Raw genomic sequence first — 21,890 nt, forward strand, 5'->3', positions numbered from 1 at the left:
GGTTTGCTCCTGCCTTAACCAGAAGGTGCAGTCTAAACCTATGCTACCAGCCTTGCTAGCCAAAGGGAAATCTGGGTGATCCAGCTAACTTTAGACTAACTTCTAGCCTTTCCTTTCTTGGAAAGGTGTCTATGGATGTAGTATTAAAGCGACTCTGGGCATTATAAATGATATATCATTCCTTGACCTATTTCAATCTGATTTCAAATAGAGAATTAGGACAAAGTCAGTTTTTTTGTAATTCTGGTGGAGAATCTGCTTCTGGAATACAGTGGTACCTTGGGTTAAGTACTTAATTCGTTCCGGAGGTCCATTCTTAACCTGAAACTGTTCTTAACCTGAAGCACCACTTTAGCTAATGGAGCCTCCTGCTGCTGCTGCGGCGCCGCTGTTCTTATCCTGAAGCAAAGTTCTTAACCTGAAGCACTATTTCTGGGTTAGCGGAGTCTGTAACCTGAAGCGTATGTAACCCGAAGTACCACTGTAATTAATAATGATAGTATCACTTTATTTAATATTATGGCAAGTTCTTCCTGAGTGAATGGAGCCACAGAGAATAATTGTAGGGGAAGCCTGTTTAACAGCTTAGACACAAAGTTCTACAGAGGTTAGTACTGTCTCCTATGTTGTTTAACACTTATAAGAAGCTAATGGAGGACACCACCTGATGCTTTAGAACACGCATGCCCTGCATTTCACTAATAAACATCTAGGAGTAGCTATCTTCAACTTAGATCAGTGCCCACCGTCAAACGGATGAGGCTCAACAAGAGATGTTGAATGCAGACAAGATGATGTTAATGCTTGCAATATGGATGCTCCTGGGGATATGTTCTACTTATGATTCGTGGAACATTGGTGGCGCTGCTAAACCAGGTGTGCAATTTGTGCAAGCACCTGCATCCAAACACAGTACAGGGGGAAATGTAGTAGCTATGGCTAGGAGGTTCCTTTGTCAGCTAATCTGAGACACCTCCTACATCCCTTCCTAAGAAACTGGAATTTAGCCACTGTCAGCCATGCCATTACAATAATGAGGTTTGACCAGGGTTAAGCATGCTGCATGGGGCTCCCTTTAAAAATGTTTTTAAGAAAAATGTATTTCAGTTGTTATCTTTCATCTTCATTATCTTTAATCTGTATGGGCTGCCTTGTGCACTGATATGATATAGCATATAAATTAAGAGGAGAAAAGTTCAATAAAAAAAAAAATCTCAAACCCTGTAGCATTTAATAATATAATCTGTGACATTTAAGAATATAATCTCAACATACTAAATAAGTCACAGCTATTTACATTTCTATAATCTGCTCAAATAAATGCAGTGATAGCTCCTCATTTATAGAGATATTTAATCTAAAACAAATATATTGTGCTTACACAAGGATGTCTCTCTTTTTATGTATTCTGGAAGCTGCTTTTCTTCGTGCTAATCTGTTCTAATACTTAGTGGACAGGTTACTTAACATCTTCAAGATGGTAAAAACAACCTCCCTTTAAACTACTAGATCTAATACCCTTTCTTTGACCAAGTAATAGGATAAAAATGCTTTAAGAAATAAGCAGCATATATTGAGTTTTAGTCAGTGGTGGCTTTCTAGGAAACACTCCTGCTTCCACAAGGCAAGGCTCTTGTTTTTCATCAATTGTCACTACAGCCCCCAGCCCCCACTGAAAAAGCTGCTCTTGAGGGTCAGGGGAATCCTCTGGAACAGTACAGGATACGGTAAGCAGAGTTGCAGTAGGTGATGGTGGTATCAGTGAAAAGCAGATGCCTCACCTCTAGGAACAGAAACATCTTTGCACAAAGCCACTACGGGACAAAATCTACTATTAATGAAAATTGTATCTAAACTCTGCGTATCGAAGCTCTTTGAAAATGATAATTAAGAAAGAAGGACACACATTTGAACAACTTGGTATTTAAGCAATACCTAGTCTTAATTTCAAAACGATCCCCTTTATTTAATAGAAGGTTGTTGAAGCAGAAAGACAAATGATGAATAATGGTCCCATGGCATGGTCTGAAGGGACACACTACAGCAACCATGTTGGAAGTGAAGTAGATCTGGTCAGTGCCGGAATGGGAGATCATCTAGAAACTCCATATACTCAACCTTGAATTCCGTGGCGAGACAAAGGTGGGGAATATATTTGTACTTGCTGATCAAATATTTCCCACGCTACGTCAGAAATAACTTGAAAACAGGTTAAGTACAAATGTTAGGAAACACAATGTTACCTAGTCCTAATGGCAAGGGACTTTACATTAGAAGGAGAAGAGAAAGAAAATGTGTTATCACTTATTAGGTTTGTTTACAATGTCCAAGGCCAAGCCCATGCAACTCCTCACCGTCAGGATGAGAAGACACATGTGCTCCAGATGTTAAGAGAATGCATACTGTCTGGAACATGTGAAGTTTGTATACCCCCCCTCCCATAGACACACAGAGGAGGGCATTTAAAAAGAGATGTTCAAAGCTTTTCTGAATGAGAGAGAAATACAATAAATGTCCATATTCAAAGCTAAAGCAGTTCACAATGGAGAGAAGAAGACTGGCCAAGAAATTTGTAACTTTTTTTTTTTTAAGCAGGCTTATTACGTTACAGCAAAATAAATCTTTACTGCCACATAGTGGTCAACACAGCCAAGGATGGGTAAATATGGGTGATTTCTTTTCTACCCACAGTGAAATGTGCTGTTCTAATTAAACTTACATTTAAATCATTCCCTATCACTGGAATTCAGTTGGAATTTATAGATTCTAAATGCATTTAAAAGCCTGAGTAGCAAAATGTATGTGCTAACCCCTAGTCCATTAGATTTTCTGCATTCTGAACAGAAATAGAAGAGAACAAATTACATGTTTTCACCATGAATAATTTTTTTTAAGCACTCAGCTCACAGTTCCTAGTGATACAGCTGGGTATGTATGTACAATTAGTCTACTCTAACTGTATGCCAATACAAATTGCAGAAGGTTCAGATATGAAGCTGAAACACTTTACCTTTTTAGCAGTTTCAAATTCGAGTCCTTCTAAAGCCTCCATAGCCAGCTCTTTCCAATCTGTGTCAGTTACTCCTAAACAAGCAATCTTATAGGCTTCTTTGAACATTTTTCTTTCCAAGTATTGATACATGGGTGCTGACTGCAAATTGAATAACCAAAGTAAAGCATTAAGATATTAGTGTGATTTCCTACTCTTGATAAACTTCCTATCATATCACAGCAGCTATAACTGTAGGGCAAACCAAATTTTCTGCATTTCCCACTAAGATGCTATAAAGAAAATTTCAGACATGACAGAATACAATAAAATAATGTAGCCCCAATAATGTAGCCCTAGTATCCCAATTTGGAAATCTGGATGTCTATCATTTGCTGGATCTGAAAGACATGCATCCAATTCAAATGTCCTCTGGACTACAAACCAAATAACGAAAGCCACCCATCTAAATGGCACCGCTTTCCATAGGTTTCATGTTTGAATGTGCATCTCCATCCACATTATGACAGAATTAATAACATATAAGTACCATTTTAAGTGTGATTAGTTGGATCAGTGTTCTTTCTCTAAGAGCAGTATTCACTAAAGAAAGCTCTTCGACAGATGTTTACCAAGAATTCTGTACAAAACATTTCATGTGTAGGAAATTCCAAAACACATCCCCTGGCTAACTTGTTCTGTTGCCAAACTGCTCTTGCAGATAGCATTCTGTTTTCTCTCTGTCAAAGCAACAGAATGCAATTACTCTATCACCATTTACGGCAGCCTTTTAAATGTTTGAAAATTATTCCCGCTCCATGATCCCCTTTAAAATCCCTTTCCTTGAGGCTACATTTGCACCCATCTATAATTTAAAAGATGTTTTCAAGCAACTTCATTCTCCTTCTGCTAAAACAAATCCATTCTTTAGCTGCTGGTGGGAAATCCATGTTACAAAGCAAGTGCTAACGTTCTCTGTGCTAATAAATAAATTAAAATGCAGTCAACATTTTCTCCTGCCTCTTGTATTCTATGCTATTTCATCTCTGCTAAACTTTTCCGTCTTCTCCAGCACGATAATTTAATTGTGAAATGCAAAACCCAACATGATCCCATGTACACATTTACTTCTGTAATCATCTAGTTGAAAGAGTCCTGCATGGGTCTAAACATTGCCAAACAACTGAATTTTCCCCATCCATTTCTGGTTGACAAGACTTCTTACTATTACAGCCCAAACGGTAAAGGGTCTGGTAGCACCTTAAATGCCAGCAAATATATTACACCATTTGCATTAGTGAACTAGGTTTACATCATCAGATACATGAAGTTCTACCCCATATTATATCTATATCTATATATCTATATCTATATAGATAGATATGGAGTGGGGGACCCTTTTCAGCTCAAAGGTTGCATTGCCTCAGAGGGAACCTCCTAGGGGCCACATTCCAGGGGTTGATGGTGCCAGAGACAAAGATGGGTGGACCATCAGTTGAGTACAGCAGGCTACATTTCAGCCATGCAAAAGTCATCCATCTAGTTATGCAGGAGACATTATTGCAACTCAAGGATTCATTCAAGCCAGGCACAGAGCAGGACCAGTGAGGGGGGTGGCCTGGAGAGTGTCCTAAGAACCTTGGATAGTCACATTTGGTCCTGAGGCCTGTGTTCCCCATCCCTGGCATACATGTATACTCTCTCACACACACCGGCTGAATTAGGATTCTGAGAAGTGAGGTAAGAAGAAATGCAGAAAAGGATCTAATTAGCAGGGCTAATTCACATTCACAGTTCTTGATGACACAGACTTCTTACCATCACCAAGCCAACTAGCACATTAAGGGAGCAATGCTATGAACAAGGAACTAAGGGAAAGCAAGCCAGCGTAAATTAAGCCAATGTAAAGTTATACGTATCCAAACTCAGCTAAGCAGCACAGCTGCGGCTGATCTGCCTGTGTCTGGCAGAGGAAAAACAAGTCTTTAAAATAATGTTCCATGGCCATGTCTTGTGATTGAGCTAAGTGGCCTTAGGATTCAGCTTAGGTTCCCTCTCCCTGGTCTCATACCCACCAGGGCTCCACAATGCCCCTTTTGCAGGAATTAAACCAGACTTGGTTCTGCCAAGCATGCGATACCTGCGTATATTCTGCTGAGCTAGGGTTGGAAACTTAACCCTGGAGCTCTGCTGCATCCTAAACTACTCATTCCAGTGGATCTTGTCATAGGATTGCCCCTTAAAGTGCTAAAAATCTTTTGTCTCAGTTCAATCCACAAGTGACATTACTAGACCTCTTAACAGACTGTAATTCAGTAGTTTTACTTTGCAGTGTCTGTTTTAAGTTCCTTTTCTTCAAGATGGCCACTTCAAGGGCATATACATTGTCCCAGAATGCTGAAATGTTCCCCCACTGGCTTCTGAATATTGCCATTTCTGATGTCAGATTCGTGTTGATTATTCTTTTGTGTTCAATTTTTCCCTTTGCGTAGAAACTTGCCTCAATGGCATTTGCAACAATGCTGGCAAAGGTCCAGTTTATGATCAGTCATGAACCTTACATCCTCCTCTCCATGTCTACCATCTTTTGTATTTGTTCTCTATACACAATTACGTGTAAATAGAATTTTTGCTGCACTTTATAGTACACTCAGTCAAGATGATTTTCATTTCTAATCCTATCCTCCTATCCTACACTCCAAAATATAGATTGACAGAAAGCGAAGAAGTAATTGTGACAACTTTGTTGTCTGCTCTTATTCAAGTCATTATTTAAAAGGGTGACCACCAGCTCCAAGCCAAAGCTCTATAAAACCCCCTCAGTTTCTCTTCCTTTAAATGTAAGCCAAGTGGAAAACAAGTGCATTCCAAAATCCTTTAATTTTAGGAGTGGCATTTACTAGATCTTTGATCATGTAAATGCAAAACAGCTAAATTTAAACCCCAGTTCTGCATTCTTTCTGCTAATGTTAGTCAGTTGTGAATGGACACAAAGTACAAAATCAAACATAAATTCCACCACCATACTTTTTAAAATTTTAAACAATACAAAGAAAGACATTTCCAAAGTAGTCCCTAAAAACTTAACGGTCTGGTTTGTGTCTCGCCTTAATAAGTTGAGATGTGCATGTACCTCAGGCCTGCACACTTTGTTCTCATGTTACCCCTTTTCCTTCTTAGTATGCCACAATTAACTAAGGAATTTTTCAGTTAATTATTTCCCTTTTTGTTCAGATCAAGAAACTATGGTTGCCAGGATACAAACAAGCAAGGATCTTAACCCAACATCAAACCATGAGTTAAGACCATGGCTTGTTTAAATTCTGGTAACCATAGTTTCCCTGCTGGAGGTAATGGATAACTATGATAAGCTGAAGATTTTTGAGTTAATTGCAGTGCACCAATGAGGACAAAAGGCATGGCACAAGGATGAAGTATATACTCACAAGGCTTAAGCATAGGTTTACTTATTAAATTGTAATAAATACATCTGAACTTGGCCATTAAGTGAACTATTCCTGTAATCCAACACTGTGCAAGCAACCTTCCATTTGCGCAACCAGATTTGCCTTTCCTTTCTTCCCAATACCTGCAGTCCCCACAAACTTCTGGAGCAGACTTTGGGGGTGCACAGAGGGTTGCAATGGGGAGAAATGGAAATCCTATTGCGGAGGTCTGTTCTGCTGGTAGACTGACACCACCAGCTTTTCCTTATTATATTAAATACTTCAGTGGCTCTATTGCTAGTACTTTCCATCATGTCCAAACAATTGTTTTGTTGAAAACACTGTTTTCTTAGGGACAAATCACATTTGTTGTTGCTCTAAAATGTTTTGAACAACACAACTGGTACGTGAACAAGTCACAAGCAAGAATGTGTAGGAGAATAACTGGCATTTGGCTGGAACTTCACCAAAGCGAAAGAAAACAACAGAGAGAGCAAAGTTACCTATAACTATAGTAATAGGAGAAACAGTAGCATTAAAGTGAAAGCATGCCATGGAATAATATGCAATTGCAGTTGGTAATGCCAAATTTTACTAGGAGTTTTCTTGTCTACCTGACTTTATTCTATATTGTTGTGTTAAATGATTAACACAATAAACTTTCACCTACCTCTCACAGGACAGTGAAAACTATCCGTTTCTCCTCCAAGCACAAAACTACAGACATTATTCATGAAATGAAGGCCAAAAAGCTGGTGGGGAAATATTTTTAAACTCTATTGGACAGAAAGTAGACATGTTTCAGGAGCACTTAAGATAATGCTGACATCAGCAACAAAAAGAATTAATGAACAAGATTAAAGATTACCTGGGGAACTTCAACAGCAGTCATGGAAAAAACATGGAGACAGAAAATTTTGGAACCATTGTATCCCACAACGAAGCCCTGAAGTTTCTGCTGATGGACAGGAAAGTTACTAGCTTTGATGTTGAGATATCCACCACCAGAGAAACAGAGCATGTCCTCACACTGTGTGTTCCAAGCCACGCTGTTAGCATTGGGTTCCTAGAGGATGATCAAACAAGATGCAATACAAAAAAATGAATGGTCTTCATTTATGGTACACGATCATGCTTGAAGAAGGCTTGGCAGGTCAACTTGGACTTCCTAGAGGGCCCCTATTGATCTGCCGGCCAGAGGTCCCCCACCCTCTTTTTAGTAGATAACAACTCCTAATAGCTATCCAAGCAGTCTCACTAAGGCTCCTTTCTCATCCTTTTGGGAAACTTTTCTCTAAGATACAGGGTGACAAAGGAGCAGCATGGTAGAGCTATTTCTCTGATTTAGCTCTTTGCAATCATGTGGCTAGGGCTAGACAAAGGGAGGGAAGGGATGGAGTTTCCAAATGTTTACCTGAAAGAGCAACTCTTTGGTGTTAATATCATACACTAGACAGGTGTCATTTTCATCAACCACTGCCAGCTTGTTTCGAGACGCACTCATATCCAAGCAGCGCACAGCTGTGGATTGTTTCAGCAAGACAATTGCAAAAGGATTGTCTACAAATATCTTTAGAATCTGGATGTGATTAAATTCAGAGGGTTAATAAAATACGTCTTAAAAGCAATACTATTTTTATTTGTCAGTCTCATGCACTGGAGAATACAGCTCAGGAGAATAATTAGTCTAACCAATTTAAAGCAGACTGTTCGCTTTTGCCCAAATTACTTCCTTGATTATAAATAATAAAAATAAAAACATGAGGCAAGATGATGGCTAGGTTTAGGGTCACAAGAATCAGAAGTAAAAATTAACTCCACACTTTGATTCTTCTTCCCCCCAAAATATTTAATATTTAATATAAAAGCAAAAACAGCTTCCTAGGTAGTTTCCCAACAGGTGGATCACTGTTGCAAAGTGGCAGGAAGGTTGATGTGGTGGAAACATACCTTGGAGCCAATCTGGCACAGTGCAACTGCATCCTGTCAATATCCCTGCCACTTTGCCTCTTCCCCTCTCCCCACTGGTAAGCAACAGCAACCAGCTTACCAGGAAGCTAGTGTAGTAACTTCATCCAAAACAGTAAGCTGCAAGTAGTCTATGTTGCTCTCTACAGCACTTTACTGAAGTACGTACTTTTCCCTAACTTATTGCAAACCAGTTACTTGCAACTCATTTTCCATTAAAGGAAAGAAATGGCAAAGGAAGGTTTTGAGTAACTTCCGCTTTCTGTGAACATGTAATTCTTGGTAACCATCAAATACAGAACGTGCAAAAAACAAAAAAAAAGTCACTTAAAGAGCAGCCAAACACACTAAGAAGCAAATATGCAATTTCAGCCTATTGACTGGGCCCTTTAGCATCTAAATCATCTCCTTAATGAGTAAAAATTTCACAAAATCCTATGAACTTAATCACAAAAGGTCACCTGGCCATTCTTTAGCCCCACTAAAAGTCCTTCTCGGCCTGGAGGTCCACCAATTACTTTTATGTACCGAATGAGAGACTCCATCAGCCACTCCCTTTCTTTAACACCACTGAATGAGAGGCACTGGAGCCTTTTCTCCTAAAAAAGGGAAGAACATGTTACATTCTCATTAAAGTAATTCTCATATCTCTCAGCCTAACAGTGCTGTACACATGCCAGGCCTTTTTCATGCTAGGCAGTCAAGGTACAGATATCAGTCTGATTTTCAACTCATCAACCGCTTACATTGCAACAGGTGAGGAAAGTTTTACACAGGGGCGTAGTGAGGGGGGCCTTAGTCCCAGGCGCATGAATTTGAGGGGGCGCAAACCAAGCACACACCCCTGGGATCCCCATCCCACCCTGCCTGCCTCCAGGGGTCTCTGAGCCCCAGAGCCTGGCCTCACCACCGTGTCCCCCTTGTTGAATGGCTGGCTGGCCAGCGTTGGGGGAATTTGCCTGCCAAGGGCCACATCAGCCAGCTGGGCTCCTCACTGGGTGGGTGATCAAGTGACACGGCGTGGCCCCGCTTGGCTCTGGTGGCAAGAGCTGGGCTGATGCGGAGGGCTCCATGAACCTCTGCATCCTGGAAACCACGCAACAACACTGGTTTTACAGTATCTACAATTCTTCAAGGATCATTCATTAGAAATGTTTACAACCACACATTATAATCTAATAATTCAAGGCTGTAGCAAAGCAGGACAGAAGCCTCCGGAGAGACAAAAATAACTGCCAGACAGCATTTAAAGGACAGCCACAGATTATTTTACTACTAGATTGTTGCATTGAGTGTCTGCAGCAAACCATTTTAGTGTCTCTAAGAACAACTATGTCAAAAGCAAGGACAGATGATTTACTGGGAACATTTTATTAACGTTCTGATAGCAACCAAATAAAAGGGATAATATTGCTATACTTAAAGAAGGGAGGGAATCTAACCCCCAATGAAATATTGATGTTTCTTCTAAATACCACATTTTGGGCAAGCCATGTACGTATAACATCTGGAGTGGGACAGGTGGAAAAAAATATACACACCTCATCTCGCAGCCATCTCTGAAATAAACTAGCTCATTATGGATGACTTCTGCCCAAGAAACTCTTATTAGAAAAAAATATTTCAATATGTGTATAGTTCATTTTAAAGTATATATTTATTAATTACCTGGCATAAAATAATGTGCTCAGAACACACAACCAGTAAGTTGCATTCAAACTTTTTTGCTATCTTTTCCTTCACACGATAATGCATGTCGGAAGAATCATCAGAATATAGTTCATAAATCTGGATTTTCTCTGGCAACTGGATTGCTAATCTGTTTTTGTATATCGCAATTTTCTTGACAAGCTCTCTGTTTTTAATGCGAACTGGAACAAAAGAAAAGAAAATAGTAAACTGTTTTGCAGGGTTAAGTTAAAGTACCTTAAATCCTATTACAGCATCTATTTAGATTCATACAACACAAGACAGATACCTGGTGCCAATTATTAGAAGCCACTTATTACTAGTACTCATTCTTTTTATAGTTTAAAAAGATGTCACTAACATGACACTTGTAGGCACCACTGTGCCCAGTAGTATTCTGATGGTGCCCATGAAAGGTTTCAATAACTATCTCCTCAAAAATCCACCATCAATGAGAAACTGCTTCCTTTTCCTGCTCTGTTTCTGCGTGCAATGAATCAGCCTGTTTGAATGCACATCCTTAGAAATGTCCACATAGATGCTAGGATTGGACATCCACCCTCTCATCAGTTCCAAACAAAGGAGAGGTGCAAAGAGCTTTTCTTTGTGAACAAGTGCCATGGTGGCTAATATAAGTGTCTTTTCCCCAAGGTTGCAATGGATAGGCTGGTTTGGGGGCAGGAATATGCCCACACACAGGGCCGGATTTAGGTTTGATGAGGCCCTAAGCTACTGAAGGTAATGGGGCCCTTTATATGTCTAGCTATCCTTTGTCAACAACAAATTGTCGAAGTTTTTTGTGTTGAATATATGCTATATGGTAATTTATGGACCTAATAGGTATCTAAAGTCATTTGCACATAACAAAATATGTATTTTATCAAAGCAATCAATGAACTGAAATACAATTAAGAAGAAGTATATTAATAGTTAAATACAATTAAGAAGTAGTATATTAATAGTGAAATAATTATTAAGCTCTAACTTAAAATCTTGGAAATGTACATCCAGGTTTTTTTCCTTTAATTTTTTTGGGGGCCCCCAAGACAGTGGGGCCCTAAGCTATAGTTTGTTTAGCTTATACATAAATCTGGCACTGCCCACACCCATTTGTGGTCCTGACTCCTCATCTGCTTTCAATTTTTGTGACTGGTGCCCACAGCCCTTCCTCAAAATTCCAAATGTGCCCACTGACCCCAAAAGGATGGTGACATCCGAGTAAAAGTCTTGTTAAATTTCATGTTCTCTAAAAAATATATAGATTTGCAAAAACACTTTTATCCTGCACCTTCCAGCCCTATGCCTCAGGGAAGCTCACAATTCAAGATTTAAAGCAATAAAACCAATCATCAGCAGCAAACTTCAAAAATAGCAGCTGCAACAACAAATCTTGGACAGCTGCCAAAAGATACCCACTGAGAGGGTACGCTAGGTCTCCTGGATGCAAAAAAATTATTTACAAGACGATTTCTAGATTGTTGTTCAGCCCTAACAAGGGCTCACAAAAATGTTTAGCGCTGGACAATTTGAAACATTATGCACATAATTTAACAGAACTAAAAGAAAGGATTAAAAGAGAATAGAAAACTTCATTAAAAGCCAGAGTGAATATCACAGGAATAGCACTAGTCTAATTTCTTTTGGGAAGTAATATTGAAGCTGAGAAGCTACCACAAAGAAGGCCACTTTTGGTGCCAAATCAAAAAGCAGGGCCTCCATTAATTGTTGTAACCTTCATACTCATGGCATAAAACGGCAGGTCAATATTTTCATTTAAATACACTTTGCACTGTCAACCTAGCAGTTCGAAAGCACGTCAAAGTGCAAATAAATAGGTACTGCTCCAGCGGGAAGGTAAACGGTGTTTTCGTGGGCTGCTCTGGTTCGCCTGAAGCGGTTTAGTCACGCTGGCCACATAACCCAGAAGCTGAGCTGGCTCACTCAGCCAATAAAGCGAGATGAGCGCCGCAACCCCAGAGTCGTCTGCGACTGGACCTAAGGGTCAGTGGTCCATTTACCTTTACTGTCAAATATGCAGCCAGCAGTTAAACTGTATATATCCACCCAAGTTGAGAGACATGCCCCTCAAAAGCTACCTTTTTGCTCTGTGATGAGGTGCTGTACAATAACATCAGTCATACTGTCCCTGTAAGCATAGCGGTCCTTATAAAGGCCATGGACTGTGCTGAAAATCAGCTGATAAAATGAAATTGTTCCATCCTCGCATCCTACTGCCTGAAGAGAAAGCAAAAGATCACCAGAAGTCAAAAACCATATGATTATGTATCCGAACCATAAAACAGACTGAAAAGGTGACAACCTTTTTAGATTACTTGACCTTTTTTAAAGATCATTGTACCAAGTAAGAGGCAGATTTTGCCTTTCAAATAGACAAATCTCAACACGTAAGGGAAAAATGAAACGGAAAAAGGCTAGAGAGATTGGAGGCATTATTCATCTGTTATATGCCCCAATGTGCATTTTAGCTTCGAAGTAGTATTATTAAAGTTAAGGCAAAATGCCACAGAGCTCAGTGAATTTTCCTAGCACAGACCTGTTCTTAATCATTACATGTTATCTGGCTGCTAACTACACTTGCGGGAGACCTTAATCCACATGCCATCCTTTTGCCACCACTGGAGAATGCAACAAATATGTCTGCCAAAAAAGAGGAGTCATATGGCAACACCAGCTGTGAACAGCTGTGTTGTCCTGTTGACTGTATTCTCAGATTTGCCTCTCTTTGTAACGCATGAAATGGTCCCTAGGACACATGTTGTTCCAAGAACTGTAAAAAGCCACCTTCATGCCATTTGTTTTGAAGCACAGTCGTACCTTGGAAGCCGAACGGAATCCGTTCCAAAAGTCTGTTCAACTTCCAAAACGTTCGACTTCCAAGCAGGGGCGTATGAAGTGGGGGGCAGAGGGGGCAGGCCACTCTGGGGGACGACGACAAGATGGCCCCTGCCTCCTCCCAGCTGTCGAGCGGCCAAGGGCGCGCACAGTCAGTATGGGCGCCGCTCACGCACCGTCCGTACGGGCGTCCATACGGGCCTGCCTCTCACAAAGCAACCGTACATGCTGCTGCTCTGGCGCACCATCCATACAGGTGTCCGTACGGGCTACCTCTCGCACAGCGACCATACGGGCTGCTGCGCGTGCGCACTCCGTACGGATATCGCGTGTGCATCACCGGGCGGTTTGCCCCGCCCCTCGGCGTCCTGCCCTGGCTGCCAGAGAGGGTTCCTCCGCCACTGCTTCCAAGGCACAGCTTCCGATTGGCTGCAGGAGCTTCCTGCAGCCAATCGGAAGCTATGGAAGCCCCGCTGGATGTTCAGCTTCCAAAAGAACTTTTGCAAACCAGAACACTCACTTCCAGGATTGCAGCGTTCAGGAGCCAAAACGTTCAACCGCTAAGGTGTTTGTCAACCAAGGTACGACTGTATGTCTCATGGCTAACTTATCCCTCACATTTGATGGTTTTGGAACCAAGGAGAGTGGGAACAAAATAATGACCCCAAAGTGGGGGGACCCCTTGCAGTTCCACATGTGCAAGGGTTTTTACCAATTCACTCTTACCACGTAATTGGAATCTGGCTTCGCTTTACACGTCCACACCCACGTGTTCTGTTCCCCTATGGTGCCAAGGCGCACACCATCTTTTGTGTAGAGGGAGACTTGTTTGTCGGAGCCTCCAATTAAAATGTATTCTCCTTTTGAAAAATAGCTAACACAGCAGGGGTCAAAGTTCAGGACTCTGTCTTTTCCAATCTAGAACAATATGAAAGAAGACATCCGATATATATATTTTAAAGTTCACAGGTAACACAGTAATTAAATACACGTTCCTATTAAATCTGTCACATATCGCTGTTTGATCTCACAGGCTTTCCTTTTCCTTCCTTAATTAATGCTTTTAGGTTACAATGGGTCTTTAGCTCTGGTAGTAGGTGGCAAGTCTACCTCATACACCAGTTTTGTTCTTCAAACCAGTCAATGGAGCCTGGTCAGGATATTCTTGTTCAGCAGTCCTTGGCTCTGAAGCATGTGGCGATACTGACAAGTGACACCACTCAGCACAGCTGTGGAGCTACTCTAATGCGTACCTGAGAAACAGTACAGCTTGAACTGGCTAATGATCAAGGAGACAATGCTTTTTATCTCCTTAGCAACTTGCAAATCCGAGCCATGAGCTGCTAATGATTTATATAGAAAAATATAAATGCTTTACTGTACAAAGGGCCAGCAAGCAGGCCTATAATTTTAAAGTCACACCTTACTGGATAAGTGGAACTTTCAACTCAGTTCTTTCCCAGGAAGAAAATAAAAAGTGTACTTTCCAAGGCATTGTATTAATATAACACTTACTTGCTTGCCGCTGAGCTGATAAAACGAAAGCCTTTGTCCCCAATCTGCCACAGCTAAGATGTCATTGTGTTCATCTCTACCATGCACAAAAGGAGAAGCCAATTATGATACGTTGTAAACAGTTCTGATGAACTACAAAGCAACAGATAGCCCCTAGTGTTCTCTACCATGGCTGTCAGCTGTATAAACAGAGTTTTCTAATCCCCTTCCACCCATCTGCCTCCAATGATGCAAAGGCAAGGAGGACTGTGTTGTGTGGATGTGTGTAGTTTCTGAGAGAGATCGCGAGGAGGGGTTGTTCAAACCCTTCCTGGTTGTCTCCTCGTCCCTCAGCTTAGCTGATACTGCTGAGCAGCAATGAAGACAGGTACCTGGCCATGCCTATTTTGGCTGCGCTCACAAGTGGCTTGCAGCACCTGGAAGGTTGGTTGGGAGGGGCTGTGACACCTCAGTCTGAAAAGGAGTCTCCACCCCCACCTTACCTAAAACTGTCCCTTGACCCTCATTCTTATATATGTAGAGCTCCCTTTCACTTGCACAACTGCACACAAGTGCAAAAGAAAATACAACTCCAAAACCTAAATATACCTCTTATCCCACCATCTACAGAAGGTTGCCATGTTTTCCTTCAAAATGATCCTTGGCAAACTGCTGTTCAAACCTTTCTATTAAAGTAAATTAAAGTTCTGTCTATTAAAATAAATGCTATTTTGCCATAAGCCGTAGGAGTCAATCTATTCAAGAGGAAAAAATGCCAGTTTCTGATTAGCAGGACAAAACACGGGGCCCAGCACTGTTGACCTGTATTAACTGTCCCTTTCAACAATTACCTGGAACTCCAGGAATCTCTTCAGACAACATCTGTGTGGCCTACAGATCCCCAGAGTCAAGGTGAGCTGCACAAACATGGAAATTTTCCCAAACTTGAGTTCGGGAAAACATTCAACCTCTGTTGAAGACTGCCAGAACTTATGCTGAGAAATGTTGGATACTATCCTTAAGAGTCAAGAATGGAGAAATTTGTTGGAAGGGGAAAGTATGGACAAACACTGTGAGGTCGCTTTAAGGGAACCTCAGGCAGTCACAAAATAGCCTGATGAGCTGCTATCATCCAGTTTCCAGCGGGGGCCCTTCCCTATCATCCAGCAGTCTTCACAGGAGCCTCTATCTGCCCTGATGGGGGTTCCACTTTGCCTTGAGTGGAGTGGAGAAAAAAGAAATAGTCTGGTGAGTCACTATAATCCAGCTCCCGGTAATGGTCCCTCCCTTCTCTATCACCACCAATTGCCCTGACGGGGAGCAGAGAGAAGCAATTACAGCTTTGTCTAAGTGGCTGTCTTTTCCATGTTATTATAACTTATTTTAAAAATAAACACCCAATGCTTATTGTTGTAGCAATCTCATGTAAACTGCTTTGTGAAGTCCACCTGAATAGCAGAATATAAATGCCACAAATATATAAATAAAATACTGTTTTGTTTATATACTGTGAAGCAATAATTATAAATTGATAATGAGACAGATTAGCTAAGATTTAAATATATATTTTCATACTATAGTTTTATTTCTCTGATTTTGCACTCACGAGCTGGCATTCCTAGGGCTCTCATCTTCCTCATGTTCTTCTTCCTCTGCCTCACTACCCTGACTACTGCATGTGATGGACTTCAGAACTGGTATATCCTCTAAACAGGCGTGACCTGCCTCCTCCTCCTCTTCGCTCTCTCTAGAACTCCAGAGATTCTCCCATCGACTGCAAATATCAATTGTTCATTTACATGACCTACTGCTACAAAACTCAAATTTCAAAACAGATTAGCCCAAGATCAACTCTCCTGATGTTAAAACACTTTGCCCAGGTAGTTTTTGAAACTTTTCTTCCCCAGATTTACTAAAAGGGACAGTAAGTCTTCTTCAGTGCAAACTCTGTTGGTTGTCAGGCTTTAGGAAAACATGACCCTCCCTCTGTGGGATAGAGAAGGATAAGGTTGGAGAAAATACCAGTAATTTGTCATTCTTCAATGCCTCCCCATGAAGTTGAATGTTGAAAGATTCAGGACAGGCAAAAGAAAGCACTTCTTTGCCCAGCACATAGTTAAAGTATGGAATTCACTTCCAAAGGATGCAGCAATAGCCACCAAATTTTGACTGCTTTAAAAGGGGCTCGACAAATTCATGGAGGATAAGACTATCAATGGCTACTAGTCATGATGGCTGTGTAATATCTTCAGTACTGGAGATGGTGTGCCTCTGAACACCCACTGCTAGAGAGCATGATGGGCAGGAAGAGGGCTGTTGGACTTGTGCTGCTTGGAAGCTTCCCAGAGGCATCTGGTTGGCTACTGTGAGAACAAGATGTTGGACTAGGCCTTTAGTTCTGGTTCAGTAGGGTGGTTCTTATATATGTTCTCAAAATACAGCTGTTTCCAAATATAGTCGTACCTTGGAAGTCGAACGGAATCTGTTCCAGAAGTCTGTTCAACTTCCAAAACGTTCGAAAACCAAAGCAAGGCTTCTGATTGGCTGCAGGAAGCTCCTGCAGCCAATTGGAAGCCCCGGAAGCCCCGCTGGACATTCGACTTCCAAAAATAGTTCACAAACTGGAACACTCACTTCCAGGTTTGTGGCGTTCAGGAGCAAAACGTTCGAGAACTAAGCTGTTCAAAAACCAAGGTATGACTGTACTGAAATGTGCAACAGTAGGAAACAGGGTATTAACTTTATATGAACCCTTAAATTGTTTATAAAACTTTTTTTATGTATGCACAGCATAAGAACCATACAGGTACATATACCAAGGAGCTAGAATTTGCTGCAGCTCCCTCTTGTGTGTACATACAATAGTAAACGTGCAATTGCTAACAAATATCATTTGATGCAGCAGTCAATCCCTGCATATCTAAATATATGCCTCCTTCCCCACTTTGTATTACAAGCTCTAAAATTAACCAGACACATGCTCCTGAGATTATTATCTCTCAGGACACCTATGCAAATACAGCTTCCCTATAAACTATGGAACTCCCATACCAGAAACATTCATCAAAGCACTAAAGATCTTCCAGGAGCATTCTAAGAGCACTGAGTAGCCTGGGGGGGGGGGGCTAGATTAAGTTGTAGGGTCAGAGTTTTATTATGCTTCCAGCTGTTTAATTTATATGAGATGTATTTTACCTTTGTTTTAAAATCCAGTATATTATTTGAGATAGAGTATATTGAATCTTTGACCTACAGGGCTACACATAAGCAACAAATATCATTAAAAAGCCTTTAAATACGTCAAATATATTTATATTTTATTAGAGTCTCAACAATCCAAGAATGCATTAGGCATTCTTCATTCCAAAGTCAACCTCCAACCCACATCCCATATGTTGTATTAGCAGACAGAGGGAGCTGATCAGTTATAATGTGCTTTATTTCTGTGGGGTTTTTTTTAAGATTCAGGAACAGTTAATTTTAGCAACTTCAGCATCTAGCAATTCCCTTCAAATTGGAGAAAGTTTAAGAATTTTTATTGATATTGCCAAGAAAATGAAAGCATTAAACCAGTCTTCTGAGCTTCATCAAAATGATTTCTTATTTATGTTTATAGAACTACTGTTAAAAGTCAAATGCAGACTAGTGTGCAGGCACTATCAAAGACAAACAATATAGGGACAGCAACATTTACCTTGATGGATTCCAAGAAATGGACCATACAGGAGATAAAGATCCACCGGGTCGTTCAATTTTGACTTTTTCTTCACCATTTTTATTTCTTATGCTGACCACGCCATTGTACATCCCCAAAGCAAGGTACTGGCCATCATTAGTCCAACTGAGAAAGGGGAAGAATAATAACAGAGCAGTTTGAAAAAATTCCCCTCTCCTCAACATTTGAGAGAGTCACGAGGCCTACAGAAATTATACCTTTTACTTAGAGGTGGGCATAAAAGGCTCAAGAGGACACAAAGTACTCCTTGAACTCTTCCACTGCACTGACAAATATGGCTTTAAAGTATACATTTGCCCAAATGAACTGCAGCTACATGCCAAGAAGGAGAGGACATGCTAATTAGGAATATGGAGCAGTAGCAGCATAAGGCAACCTCTGTTTAACTGAATAGTGATTTTGAAAGGTCGGCTTCCAGTTCCGCTCTGCCTTAATGGAAGCAGCCCCCATGACACCGGGCGAAGATCGTTGGCGAAGCAAAAACAAGGGTGACTGAGGGTAATTATCCTTGCAAATTTCCCCCAGGAATGGAGGAGGGAACGGGCTTCACTCGCAGTTCGTCTTGGTACCTGGCTCTTACTCCGGCATGGAATGCGGGGGGCAGGGAGGCACTGAGTGCAAAAGCCTGCTGAAAACCCTCCAACGCCGCCATTAAGAAGCAGAGGTTCTCCTGTTAATTAGAGCTTAATTGGACTAAAGCACAGGCACATGCTAGAAGAGATGAAATGATAAACTACAGAACAAACCAATTGCAAGGACTTTAAGGTTTGAACTTGAGATAAGACTTCATTCAGTGCAAAAGATGGTTGGGGGGGGAGCCTACGGTTTCTTTATTTTAAGTTTTATTCTCTACATTTATGATTCGTCAACCCTCCTTTCAATGTTAGTTCAAATTTTATTTGTACAAGTGAGGATGGAAGAAATTGGATTATAAATATAAAATATAACATCAAACAGAACTGTGTAAACTGTGTAAAAAAAGGAAAAGGGGAGGAAGGCTCTATTTTGCAAAAGGTTTATGATGGAAACTTCCCCATCCTTTATTATTTATGATGTGAACTGAATAACGCTAAGAGAACTTGGAATTTAATTTAATTTAATTGGAAGAATAATTGCTCATATGTCTTCAGTTGGAAGGAAGGATGAAAGGAGTCTGTGAACTGCCAAGGAACTGATATAGTTCCTTATTGAGTTGTCTGCAGTTCGACAGACCACTCTTCGCAGGCTGAGAGGGGAAATGGTGACAAGAGGGACAGAGTGACTTTTGCAGCTGTTGTTAAAGTTGCAAAACAACGAAGCATGGGGCGGAGTGATGGAGAAATTTCTGGAACGACAGTGGGATATGAGCTCCATTCAAGGCATGATGGATAACAGCAACAACCGGGGGAAAGGAAAACGTAACATCTTACAAGGAAAGGAAGAAACACCACGAACAGAATAATTGTCACACACAGGAAGAACAAGGATATAGTTTGAGTTCCTCACTTGTAGTTTTATAAATAATTTAAGGTGTGAACACGAATAGAAGTTATTAATACTGCAGTTGTTGTATAAGGGATTATTATTATGACCAGAATGTAATTGAAATTAGTAAGATTTTGGAACACAGAAATAAAGAAAATCATCAAACCATCAAATCTAGCATGCGGGAGCCACTTTATCTAAATTATATAATTTGGTATTTGAACGATTGATATTAATAATTGTGTTATAAATTGGTATTGTTATAATGAGACTATTATTGGACTGTAATTGAAAACAAATAAAAAATTATTATAAGATGATTTTGAAAGGTCTTCCACAAAATGATAATGCCTACATATTCTTTACCTGAGAAAGCCAGCTATTGACACATATTTGTAGTGTTCTGTTCAATTTTGAAGTGTTTTATGTGCCTTATAACAATGCTTTTATCTGTTTCTTTAATTGCTTACTCTTTTGTTCCAACCCATCCTGGAACCTTATCTTATAATTAAATGTATAATAAAATTCTACAAACTCATTAGAGGACAATTTTGTTGTCCATTCTATTGTATTGTCAGATTTGTTTCAGTTTTGTTTTTAACTCTATTGCATGTTGCCTTGAGTTCTCAATCTTTCGTGTGGCAACTCATTAGATGTTTTAGTATTTGAAATAAAACTATATTTGAGTGCAGTATTTACATACCTACAGCAGGTGATCTTATTGCTAACTTTATGTTTATTGACTGACTTCTGTTCAGGAGACCACAGACCTTGAAAATAACAACAGCATAGTGTTACCATCCAATTTATTCATCATTATAAGAAAACATTCACACCAATAACAAGGGAATGTGAAAGAGAAGAGTTCCTAAATCTTAACAAAATACAACTCCCCAAAGTCCTTCCCCTTGCCACACCTTATCTCTGCCAGCTTATGTGCTGCATAATGGCTTTACATGATGCTACAATGCACCATCTGACAGCAGTGACAAGCGAGGGGCCACAGCACAATGACAGAGCACATGCTTTGCACTAGAAGGTTCCACATCTAATCAGTTATCTCTTTGGTCAAAAGAATTCTACATGATAGATTATTTGAAACCAACTGTTGTATCTAAGTCTAGACCTAGCCAGAGTAGTTCCAATGAAATAAATGAGCATGATGAACACAGGTCCATTAATATCAGTGGTTCTACTGGATCAGGCCAGTGGTCCATCTAGTCCAGCATCCTGCTCTCATAGTGGCCAAGACTGGCTCTGGATACCTGAGATCTGCCTGAGATCAGGGTCAGATAGACAGTCTGATCTGCTGTATAGCAACTTCCTGTGGTCCTTCAACTGCTTATACCTATGGTACAACACACATTGCATTTCTATCCGATTGATTCCTGACTGCTATGTGAAGTCATAGGATTTGGCCTTAAGAAACTAAGGATGAGGAAGACGTACCAAAATCGCTGGAGGAGCAAGATGCCAATTGGTGAGTGACAGGATTGTAGGAGACACTTTGTATGGAATCATTGTGCCTAAAACAAATTAACCAGAAACACTGAAACAAAACAATCTGAAAACTGGTTAGGCATAATAAACAAATAACTTTGGATGTTTATTTTTTTAAGCCTCACCCAACTCTATCAGGAGCTCAGTGCAAATCAAACCAAAATCCAACAGGCTTTAAAAATAGTTCGGGTGCAATATGGTTATTTGAAAATATAAAGCGTTCAAGCATTGTGTGGGGTGAGGGGAGGAATACAGAGATACTTCTATAGTGATTCTCAACACTGCACCAGAGTTGGTTCAAAAGTCAGAGACCAGTCTCTTAAGCAAAACCTTACCCACACAGGCCTGCCTGGTTACCAAGACCCCATTCAGAGAACCTTCTTTGAGTGGTCCCCCTACTTTCAGAAAAGAGGTGAGTGGCAGCTCATGAAAAGCGCCTTTTCAGTTGTGGCATCCCAGTTCTAGAATGCTCAGTGCAAGCGCATTTGACTGGCATTGGCTCTGCTGTCCTCTTGGTGGCACAGGAATATATTTTTATTTGCCCAAGCCTTTCTATACTGGGTTTTAGTATAATGCTCTGATCTGACTCAGCTCTCTTTCTGTTGGTACTATTTTACACAGTTCTTATTTATTCCTTATTGTTTTAGTTTTTGCTACGTTAGCTGCTTTGACAATTTTTACCTTAAGAGTGGAATAAAAGTTTCTTAAATACATAAAACAAGAAAAAGGTAATGGGCTGTTAATGAGTAAC

At 40.4% G+C, this 21,890-nt stretch overlaps 1 protein-coding gene across 2 annotated transcripts in view; it reads right to left on the reverse strand.

Annotated features, from left to right (window-relative positions):
• Positions 1-21,890, reverse strand: part of IFT122 (intraflagellar transport 122) — a 66,700-nt gene that overhangs the window by 39,968 nt on the left and 4,842 nt on the right. The window contains exons 5-16 of one of the 2 annotated variants that reach the window (XM_080995520.1): positions 21,089-21,165; positions 20,343-20,409; positions 18,134-18,280; positions 16,046-16,213; positions 14,461-14,536; positions 13,672-13,863; positions 12,189-12,327; positions 10,072-10,274; positions 8,865-9,002; positions 7,850-8,014; positions 7,304-7,501; positions 3,011-3,151 (exon numbers count right to left, since the gene is read on the reverse strand). In XM_080995520.1, the coding sequence (XP_080851646.1) occupies positions 3,011-3,151; positions 7,304-7,501; positions 7,850-8,014; positions 8,865-9,002; positions 10,072-10,274; positions 12,189-12,327; positions 13,672-13,863; positions 14,461-14,536; positions 16,046-16,213; positions 18,134-18,280; positions 20,343-20,409; positions 21,089-21,165 (1,711 nt within the window). The remainder of the gene's footprint in view (positions 1-3,010; positions 3,152-7,303; positions 7,502-7,849; positions 8,015-8,864; positions 9,003-10,071; positions 10,275-12,188; positions 12,328-13,671; positions 13,864-14,460; positions 14,537-16,045; positions 16,214-18,133; positions 18,281-20,342; positions 20,410-21,088; positions 21,166-21,890) is intronic. The other variant, XM_080995521.1, reaches the window with a different exon arrangement.

The sequence above is a fragment of the Podarcis pityusensis genome (assembly GCF_964106645.2).
Source record: "Podarcis pityusensis genome assembly, chromosome: 2".
In the NCBI taxonomy this organism is placed as follows: domain Eukaryota; kingdom Metazoa; phylum Chordata; class Lepidosauria; order Squamata; family Lacertidae; genus Podarcis; species Podarcis pityusensis.